Source organism: Empidonax traillii, unplaced genomic scaffold (genome assembly GCF_003031625.1).
Source record: "Empidonax traillii isolate 1590-97213 ecotype Southwest subspecies unplaced genomic scaffold, ASM303162v1 scaffold713:size524338, whole genome shotgun sequence".
Classification (NCBI taxonomy): Eukaryota; Metazoa; Chordata; class Aves; order Passeriformes; family Tyrannidae; genus Empidonax; species Empidonax traillii.
This window is the reverse complement of record NW_020955906.1, coordinates 505,008-515,811: the sequence shown is the minus strand read 5'-3', so window position 1 is coordinate 515,811 and position 10,804 is coordinate 505,008. Positions and strand designations below refer to the sequence as shown.

At 41.0% G+C, this 10,804-nt stretch overlaps 1 protein-coding gene across 1 annotated transcript; it reads right to left on the bottom strand.

The window, feature by feature from the left end:
- Positions 1-205: 205 nt before the first annotated feature.
- Positions 206-6,757, bottom strand: SLC7A13 (solute carrier family 7 member 13). The gene is made up of 4 exons (XM_027900154.1): positions 5,918-6,757; positions 3,328-3,459; positions 1,269-1,633; positions 206-544 (listed from the first exon to the last, which is right to left on the bottom strand). The coding sequence occupies exons 1-4, from the start codon at positions 6,639-6,641 to the stop codon at positions 299-301; spliced, it is 1,467 nt and encodes a 488-aa protein (XP_027755955.1). The 5' UTR covers positions 6,642-6,757; the 3' UTR covers positions 206-298.
- Positions 6,758-10,804: the final 4,047 nt, after the last annotated feature.

The following is a 10,804-nucleotide window of genomic DNA, read 5'->3' as shown; positions in this document are numbered from 1 at the left end:
TACAAGTTTAAGAGAGATCCTTTGCACCTATTATGTATATAACCAGACATACACAGATATATACATATTAACTCACTATGCTAATGCCCATACATATATATGTGCATGTATATATACCTATACATGCATGTTTGCATATATGAATGCAATGTATGCATATTCATCTATGTATGTATATATCTATACCTGCATGAGCACCTGTATATCACACCTAACATCTAACTAGTACTGTTTACACTCTCAGTTAAACAAAATCCTGTGTTGGCTCTTAATTGTGCCGGGATTAACCATTTGCCTGTTATTCACATTTGCCCTCAGCAGATCCATCAGCAGGAGAGACTTCTAACAGGAGCTGCAAGTGGCAAGTAATTTTGTCAAGAAATGCAAAATGCAATTTAAAATGTATAAAAGGTAGATAAACAACAAGACTTCCCAGCATAAACAGGAAAGCATAAACATATTGCATGTTGGGAGACCAGACTATGGGAGCTAAAACTAGGAAGAAAGACATTGCCACCATCACAAATGGAACTGGCAGAAACACCTGCAAGAAAAGAAAAAGAATGGTTTAGGAAATAAACAGACCAACTGCGATTTTACATCTCATTCATAAGAGTAACAACCCATTCTTTGCCACAGTAGAATACCATTTCTCACACTGCTATAAACTCTCCCAGGACAAGAGTCATCTGACCTCAAATTGCCTACAAGATAGGCATCCTTTCTAAAATATTTGTTTAAGCTCCTTCTGTCATCAAGTGGTAGAGATAGGCAGTACCTGAAATTCATTTGTTGACAAATATTACAGGTTCCTAAAAGACACTCAGGGCTGGGTGCCTAGAAGAAGCCTTCACAATGAGTATACCTTTCTAACCCAGCTTTCCAATTTCTAGATTAAGAGGAAATTCAGCCTATTCATAATGTGTGTGATGGTGTCAGGGAAGATGAGAGTAGGTCAAGGTTTAATTAACTGTGAATGGTCAGCCTGGGTCCTACACTGTTCTTATTGCTGCTCCACACTGGTACACATCTGATGCACATCTCCCCCATTCTGCATATAACCATCTCCTTTTTTCAAGTGCAAGTTTTCTGGGGCACAGACCCACTTCTTCTATCCTGAAGCAAGGTTTTTGAATAAGGCTCTAAGCACTGAGATTATTATTTGTATTTTTGTAACTATCCACATTTGACTTGCCCTTGTTCTGAAACTTTTACATGCTACTCAAAAAAAATCTGTAAAAAATATTTTGCAATTTAGGTCCATTTACTTTGTATGGTCGATGTAGTTGAGGTTCCCGGTATCGAAGTACAATCAGGCTTGCACAAGTCAGTCCAATCATAAGCCAGGCAGAAAATCCAAAGTAATTTGTTAACGTAATAAGGTCAGAGGGGATGATAAAAATGGATGCAATTGTGGTTGAAAAAATCATGGCTGGTGCTGGAGTACAGGAGTGGACATTAAGCATGGATATTAAAACAGGTAAATGTCCTGACTGACTTCCAGCATAGCTTAATCGACCTAGTGTGAACATGCTGCTGTTGAGGGCACCAAATATTGAGACAGCAACAGAGAGAGGAATGATCCAGGCAACAGAGGGGATAACTCGATCAGCCCAAGTGACTGCCACAGCAACTGCAAGAAAGCAAAGCATTAGTGTAGTACAGGTACCATGTTCTGAATCACTGACAGGCTCAACAGAAATACAACTTAAAATGCAAGAAACATCTGTATTTACCAGCAATGCATGCATTTTTTTGCTACAGTAGTCAAACAGTAATCTACACCTAAGGGTATTTCATTCATGAGCTAAAGATTTCCTAGGAGAATGACAGCAAGGAGCGCTGCCTACCAGAGCAAGCCAGGCAAACCTGCTGGGGCAAATACCACAGTAATGGACTGCGCAGTAGGAGAGAGCTGCATCTCACAGCCATGCATCACTAACACACACACATAGTCACGGAAAGAAAATGAACACCTTAGGCCCCAGCATGCCCATGGTGGTGACACAGACTGCTGTTACAGCAAAACTGCCAACAGCAGCACAGGCACCTTCAGAGAAGAGTCAGCAAATGGGTTGTTAATGAGATTTTGCTTTGGGCAGAACTGAGGAAGTGTGAAAGATTATTTCTGAACAAGAGATATTTAATATTGCTTGGAAATTAACTACAGCCCATATAGTAGCAAGGAATAATATGTAGTGTGTCTATAACCAAATGCCATGAGGAACATAGATCTTGCAGTGACCTGCGCAGCATAGGAAATTATTAGACATGGGGGAAACCCCCTCCACACCCTGCCTCCCCCCCAAAAAAATGTAATGAAAGAACAAGAGCCACAGCAACACATAGCAATGTTTGAATAAGAGCTATAATTTTAAGGCTGTCTCCTCAGCTGGCATAGATAGACACAACTCCCCTGGTATGTATGGAGCTGGTTATGCCAGCTGGGCAGCTGCTGTTCACAGATGGTCTGATATTTGCTGCTTCTTTCATTGTAGGATGGATCTGCAAACGTGCCCATCTTTTCCAGCAGATAACCTGACAATGGCTGAACGATAATACAAGGTTGCTGAGTGACAGCTACACTGGTTCCATTTATGTTAGTGAGCTGTTTTCACAAGAAAAAAATAATTGATCCATCCAAATGAGGTATGGTTTTTGTCACACCTGTAGGCAAGGTCTGACAGCCTAATCTCATTATGGAGGGATTTAAAAGGTGCTGTTTGGACAATCAAGGAGAAATACAGCTCCCCTTGCACCTTTTCATGGACAGTTTCTTGGTACAGGATCTGAGAAACGCTTTACATACACTGGGCTTTTGTATAGGCTCTTCTGAGGAATCACAAAATTTATCAAGAATAACACACAAACACGCACCCAAAATGGCTACATTTTTGTGTCCACAGCCCTTTCTATAGTACTGAACATGTTAGACTTGTCCACCTCCTAAACAGTAATGGCTCTAACCTGAGACACCGTGAGAGAGGGAAAGAAGGAGGAGAGAGGATTAAAACTACAGGAAGAACAAAGGTCATCGCTATACTCAAGACCTAACTTTCAGCCGATTTTCCAGGTTTTAATACACTTCTGATTTCATTTCTGGCCAGTGCAGATATAAACCAACATTTTCAACATTTAATAACATCTGTCTGCTTTCAGTCGAACTTGTGTCACATAGTAAAATTAAAGAATTCTCTGTTAAAAGAGAATGAACCCAAACTTCTGGACTGTGAAGTTAGGAGAGCAGAAGTAACCCAATACATTGACTTCAGATTGGTATGATAATGAACCATGCCTTTTTAATTAAAAAAAATATTAAATCCATACCTGAGGAGACAATTTCCTTAGGTGTGAGGACAGTCAGATATGAGATGTTCACCAGTAAATAAAAAACAATTACTGCAGGGACAGCAGTCATCACAGTTAAGGGGATATTTCTGCTGGGGTTTTTCATCTCTTCTGAAAAATACAATTTAAAAAGACAAATAAATCAAGCAGTGTAGCTTCAGCAAGTGTATTTCAGTGGTCCACCTGTGCAGAGCTTGACAAGACTGATACCAAAGTCCTGCCCTAATCCCTGATCATGGCTGCTAAATTATGCTGCTTGTGAAGTCCTATAGTTGTTCTCAAATAGGTTACTATCAAAGATTCCTAAACAACTTATTTTTATTTACCCATTTATTAACTATTTTGGACAGCTGATAAAAAAATTACAGAAGGACTAATAATTTCTCCTTGATTTAATTAATCACATATTTGACTTACATTAGAAAATTGATTTGGTAGAAATTTTCAAGTAGCCTTACTTGTAAATCACTACCTTAAACATGAGACTCTAAAGTCAGATTATTTATTCTGACATCACCTCCTGAGTCCTGATCTGAAACTTAGTATTTGCCTATTCCTACTCAAAACCTTTTTCTTTGCCCTTATATCAGGAAATATAGAAAAAGTAAAAGAAAAGATTGACAGTACAGAGAGAAAAGCAATAACGCAGCAGCTTTAAAAGGGGGCTATTCCCATCTGGATATCAGTGGCTATTACCCTTTTCAGGGCAAAGTTGGTGGAGGAAAACTGTTTAGTGCTAAGCCTGATAGCTTAGAACTACACTTATCAAATAAGAAAAAACTGCAGATTTTGCCAGTGAATAATTCAGGCACTGGCACACATTCCTGAACATCTGATAGTCCAAACAAAAGATGAAGCTGGTTTCCAGAAGCCTAATAATTCATCCTTATCTCAATCAAAAAGGGTCTTTTTCACCTCTTTCACTCCACCCCTCACTCCCTCTCCTCTTCCCACTTCCCTCAGCACTTACAGAAGATCTCCTGAGTATTACCAGCCAATAACTCACAAGAGGGAAGAAGTGAAAAGCTAAATATGCAGCTCACTTAAGTTCTTTTTAGGAGGTTGAAATCTCTTTCCTCTTTCAAATACGATTTCTATCTTCTGCCCAGAACATCAGCCTTGAGCCTGTCCCAGCACTGCCTGTAGTGCACAGAGCCAGGACTGAAGGAGCACAACAGCAGAATTCAAATACTATCAGACAATTTTGGATTTATTTCAGATGTAAGAAATACACTTGGTAATTTTGAGCCCAGAAGAGGACAATCACTAAAATTGTCAATTTAAATTTATCTTTTCATTTGTTTCTTCACTCATTACAGTCCTGCCATCCAGCTGGCACCTGATGCTTTAGCTGAAGCTCACATAAATAAAGTTATTGTTAAAGAATAGGAAACGCAGTTCAATTTAGAACTACTGCATAGGTTACATCTGTCCAAACAGCTGTGCTCCCCAGTCTATGGTATTTATTAGTAGTGCTAACTGATCAAAAAAATAAATTAATATTTTACCAGTACTCTTGTATTTTCTCAGGGTTACAAAGCTAAGTGCTTGCATTTAAGGAATTTTTAAGATTTCAAAACTAAACTTTCCTGACTTATATCACCTTTTTTTTTTTTTAATTGCAACACATTTTTAATGCTGGAATAACTGGATTGCAATTATAACAGTCAGTTTTTTAAACATTAACCAAATTTCACATTGTTCTCACCATTGAACTTTGCATTATGCATTTAACACATGCAGCTTATTTAATATTTTACATGATAGAGGTTAATGTGTACAAATGGTTAAAGATATAAGAGCAATATCAACTTGTTTCCAACATAATTCCATAAATCTGATCATATCATAAAACTATTAATTTAACTTGTGACATGAATAACTAATATTAAAAACATCATCTCTGTAGGTTTCATGAAAAACTGCTCCATTTCTTACTGCCACATCATCAGATATAGAATAGGGTGAGTAAATAGATATTCAAAAATGTTTTGAGTGTTTAAAATTGAGTACAAATTCTATGAAAGTATTTATAACACTTTCCTTAGATCTCTCTTCACCTTCTGTGCAAAACTCTATTTTCCCAAGAAAATATACCCCATGGAATTGCTGTATTTTGCAAAATTCAAAATCAATTTGTCAATGTACACAACAACTGCATAACCTCAAAGAAGGTACAGATATTGGAATAAAAATTATCTATGTGCACATAGTTTGGCATGGATAACCTGATCCTTTCCTAAAAATACACTGTCATGGACACTGAGAAAGACAAAATGCAAATTTTTCAGGTATGAAAAATTCTGTTTATGTGTGAGATTTTAAATCAACTATTTTGATTTCTCCTGTATCCCACTGGAAATGTCAGTTTGATTTTGGAGACTGGACAAAAAGCAGAAAACTTCCCTAGAGAGGAACAATGCCTCTTCTACCAGTCCCAACAAACATAGGAGTCACATAAAACATGAGACCCTATGGTCCTGAAGGAGAGACAAGTTCTACCAAGACAAGCTGAGGAACACAAGAATGACAACTGCAGAACAAAATCTAAAGAAGAGGAGTGAGATACCTGCCATATAATTGAGGGACCACCAGCCTCCATACGCGTACAGTCCTTGGAAGAAGGCTTCAGCAACCTGCGAAGCATTGGGAATCTCTGAGCTGAACAAGTCCTCAAATCTGGCCAGACTCTCCTTTTGCCTCGCAACGAGGAGAACGATGCCGCCGACAGCAATTACAGACAAGGCCATCATCTTCAGCAGAGTGAAAACTGTCTGCACCCATGCAGCCATTTTGACACTGCAGCCATTCAAAATCCCCAGGGACCAGAGAACGGCCAAGGCCAAGCATTTTTTCAGCACTTCTGGTGGAGGGCAAATGCCATAGAAGGGCTGGGTGGCATATTCAGCAAACAGCAAGGCTCGAGCAGCATTTGATGCTGGCTTGGTAAATGTTGACGTCCAGATAAACACAAAGGCGGGGAGGGATCCAAGGCCTCTTTTAATATGGCTATATTCTCCTCCAGAGAAGGGCAGAGAGGTTCCCAGTTCTGCATAGCAGAGGGAACCCATCAGAGAAACCAGCCCAGATGCAGTCCAGATTATTAGTGCGATGCCAACGTTGAGTAAGGAATGCTTTAACACCCCTGTAGGAGACACAAAGATACCTGCCCCAACAATTGATCCTATAATAAAACTTACCCCATCAAAATAACCTATATTTCTTTTGAGTTGCATCTTGGCTTTTTCTTTTCTTTGCACATCTTTGGGATCATTGCTTCCTCCTTTTCCCATTTTTTTTCTTTTTTTTTCACAGCAGAATCCACTTTCTTGTTAGCAGTCTGTCATGACCTGCTAGGGAAATGTTATGGGAAGCTCGGCTTAATCATTCAGAAAAGAGAGCATACTTTGGGTTTTGATGTCTTCTGTGTGAAGATGATTAACCAAATACTTCAAGAATCACTGGCAAATCACGTACGTGTTAGTTTAATGTGTACTTCAGAACACATTATTGAAGTCTGCAGGTATTTTTAAAGAACACAGCATAACAAATAATGCACAGCAAATGCTCATTTCTCAGCTGGTTTTCATCAACAGAGTTCCATTTCTTTTATGTATGTCTTTAGAGACAACTGTGAGAGGTGGGTAAATGTGACTCTACATCAGACCTAGGGAAAGAGGTAGGATATGGCAGCATGAAGAAAGAAGTCAGCCCTACTTTTGTTATTGACAGTGATATGGACATTAGTTGAACTGTCTGGCACTATTTTTCCACTGTCCATACATAAAATGGACAGTGATAACCAGTGATCATCAGTATGTTTTGCCAAAACCTCATCAGTCACTGAGTATACAGGAGTTTGTTTATACTTCACTCATTAAATACTGCACTAGAACAAAATTTACCAGCTTATTCCTAGTTTTTTCTTGAGCGCTCACCAATAATATAGCACTCAAATATGTCCTAAGAGGGTATTAATCTTCAGACACAACTGTGAGAGGAAGAGGCAATGTCATCATTTTCATTGTCTGCAAAGAAAGATGAAGGAGTCATCATTCCCGCCAGTTTATTGTATGTCTTTTAAGGTGCAGCCATTCATTTTTTTAATATTTAACAATCTGTGTATTTTCTGTTCAAAACACAGAAAAGGAGCTCCTCTTTAATCAGATGTGGATATGCCATAAAACCCTGACTTTTGTACAAGAAAAAAAATATTTACTCTTTTTAAAATATTTAGAGTAAAATAGGAAGAAGGGACTAATTGATAGTAGTTCAGCATGGACCTTAAGGATTGTCTAAGTTTCCAAACTAGTAGCTGAAAAGTTCTTACCTTTTGTCAGTCAACTTGCAGAATGGGTTTTGTCCCGAAGGTAAAAGCTCAGTAATGCAATGAACTGAACTCATGCTTTTACAGGGCCCAACTGTGAAAGACACGGTGGTTCAGATCAGTCCTGAAATAATGGATTTTCACCCAAGTACAAAATAAATTCATCTGAAAAGTTATGTTTATGTAATATGCCATCATGCAAAAGACGTTTAGCTAAAATAGGCATGTGCAGAGACTGTTATCTTTTAATTTTTTCAGTGACTTAGCTAAAGTGGATTTCCTTCACCACACAAAAGCTATGCAGCAAGGTCAGTGAAAAAATCCACACCTCCAGAGCAGCTTTTAACCATAAGACAATTCTTCCATCTTCTTCAAATCACTGTGGAACTCATGATATACTTTCATCTTCAAAAAACAAGTCCTACAGACTTCTGTGAAAATGCTTTTGCAGATTCTGGGGTCCATCAGTGCTAGTCACCTTTCAAACATTACCTCCTAAGGGCACAGGAGCAGGCAATTCCAAAATGTCAGAAATTAAGCAGACAAGGCAGAAGGCTGGTTTGGCTGAGCAGGGATATTCTTTTGGAGGTAAAGCAAAAAGGAAGGTGTATGCCCAATGGTAGCAAGTGTAGGAGAGATGGGAGGAATAGAGAGATGCTACTTATTGCTGTAGGCAGAAAATTCATGTAGCCAAAGCTCAACTGGATTTAAAGCTGAACAGTACTGTGGGAGATGATAAAAAGAGTTCTTTTAAATACATTAATGGCAAAAAAAGGTGCAGAAATGACATTAGGCCATTACAGGATGAGGATGGTCACCTCACAAACAGGGACATAGACAAGGCAGAGATGTTTAATGCTTTCTTTGCCTCTGTCTTCAACACAGATGAGAGGTTAAAGTGGCCTGAGCTGCAGGACCATGCTGTGAGAATTATAAACTCCCAGTTGACCCTAAACTTGTGTGGAATCTGCTGCTCCAGGTGGATCTCTGTAAGTCTATAGGGCCTCACAGGATTCATAAGAGAATACTCCAAGAGCTGGCTGAAGTCATCCTTAAGGCCTCTCTCAATGATTTTTGAACAGTCTTGGGAACCTGGAGAGGTCCCAGTTGACTGGAAGTTCTCAGCCATTGTCCCATTTTTCAAAATGGGCGAGAAGGATGACCTGGAAAACTACAGGCCTGTTAGTCTTATTTCAGTGACTGGGGATGATTATTCTACGAGGTATTGAAAAACACATGAAGGACAGTGCAGTCACTGGTAACAGATAGCACAGGTTCATGAAGGGAAAGTCCTGCTTGTCAAACCTGATTCCCTTTTACGACAAGGTAACCCACCTAATAGATCAAGGGAAGCCAGCTAATGTAATGTTTTTGGATTTCAGTAAAGCTTTCAATACTTTCTCTCACAGGATCCTTCTGGACAAAATGTCCAGCACACAGATGGATAAACACATCATGTGATGGATAAGCAACTGGCTTGTGGGTAGGGCACAAACAGTAATAGGGAACTGGGACATCAGGCTGACACCAGTCACCAGTGGGGTTCTGCAGGGCTCCATCTGAGGCCCTGTGCTCTTCAACATCTTTATAAATTACTTGGATGCAGAAATCAAAGGGATACTGAGCAAGTTTGCTGATGATACTAATTTGGGAGAAGCTGTTGACTCCCTCAAAGGCAGGGAGGCCCTGCAGAGAGACCTTGACAAATGAAATGACTGGGCAATCACCAACCATATGAAGTTTAACAAGGACAAGTGCTGGATTCTGCACCTGGGATAGGGCAACCCTGGTTGTGTGTATAGCCTGGGGAGTGAGAGGCTGGAGAATAGAACTGTGGAAAGGGGCCTGGGGGTCCTCACTGATGGCAAGTTGAATATGAGTCATCAGTGCCCTGGCAGCCAGGAGGGCCAGCTGTGTCTTGGGGTGCATCAGGCCCATCACCAGCTGGTAAAAGGAGGTGAGCAAGATTCCTCAGCTGTGGCCAACAGAGCATCCCAGCAGCAAAACAGTGCTGGGCTTTTCCTGCTCTTCAGGATCCAGCGAGGGTCAATACCATGCACGAATACTGGGGTGGGAGCAACAGATTTCAGCACCCTGCGCAGGTGGGCCTGTAAGTACTGAACCAAAGCTCCAAGAGCTGCCATGGCTTCAGTGCATTAGGAAATGCCTCTTTTACAGAGTGAAATCTGTGGCTCCAGCTGAGGCCAGGCTAGGCCTGGTCTGCCTCAGACAGGGGCAAGCTTTGAGGTTTGAGTGGAGTAAACCAGCATCCAGAGGGGCATCAGGCAAAGCATCGCCAGCCAGCTGAGAGAGGTGATTGTCCCGCTCTGCTCTGCACTGGTGTGGCTTCACCTCGAATATTGTGTGCAGTCTTTGTAACTGCAGTATAAGATATTAAGTTGTTAGAGACTGTGCAAAGGAAGGCAAGGAAGATGGTGAAGGGCCTTGAGGGGAAGTCGTATTAGGACCAGCTGAAGTCACTTGGTCTGTTCAGCCTGGAGGAGATGGAGGGGAAACTTCATTGCAACTCATTCATCTCACTGCAACTTCCTTGTGAGGGGAAGCAGAGAGGAAGGCACTGATCCCTTCTCTCTGATAACCAGTAAGAGGACCCAATGGAATAGCATGAAGCTGTGTCAGCTGTTTAGGATGGATATCAGGAAAAGGTTTTTCACCCAGAAGGTGGCTGGGTACTGGAACAGGCTCTGCAGCAAAGTGGTCACAGCACCAAGCCTGCCTGAGTTCAAGAAGCATTTCGACAATACTCTCGGGAACATGATGTGACTCTTGGGAATGATCCCATGCAGGGCTAAGAGTTGGACTTGATGGTCCTTGTGGGTTCCTTCCAAATCAGGATATTTTGTTCTTCTGTGATTCTGTTAAACTCCTAATACTGTGTGAGCTCTAAAAAACTCCAAAGCTCCCAAACATCCCCACAAGAAGAATTCAAAGCAGTGCGGTCTATAAGCCTGGCCCCGTCGCGAGGCGATCCCAGGCGGCAGGAAGCGGCAGGAAGCGGCAGGAAGCGGCAGGAAGCGGCAGGAAGCGGCAGGAAGCGGCAGGAAGCGGCAGGAAGCGGCAGGAAGCGGCAGGAAGCGGCAGGAAGCGGCAGGAAGCGGCAGGAAGCGG

What these genes read in the sequence shown, in the direction of transcription:
- SLC7A13 (XM_027900154.1), bottom strand. Translation starts at nt 6,641, where the DNA reads ATGGGAAAAGGAGGAAGCAATGATCCCAAAGATGTGCAAAGAAAAGAA. An exon ending in GTCCCTCAATTATATGGCAG is followed by an intron (nt 3,460 to 5,917) that starts GTATCTCACTCC and finishes TGTATTTTTCAG; the next exon opens with AAGAGATGAAAAACCCCAGC. An exon ending in TAAGGAAATTGTCTCCTCAG is followed by an intron (nt 1,634 to 3,327) that starts GTATGGATTTAA and finishes GCTTTCTTGCAG; the next exon opens with TTGCTGTGGCAGTCACTTGG.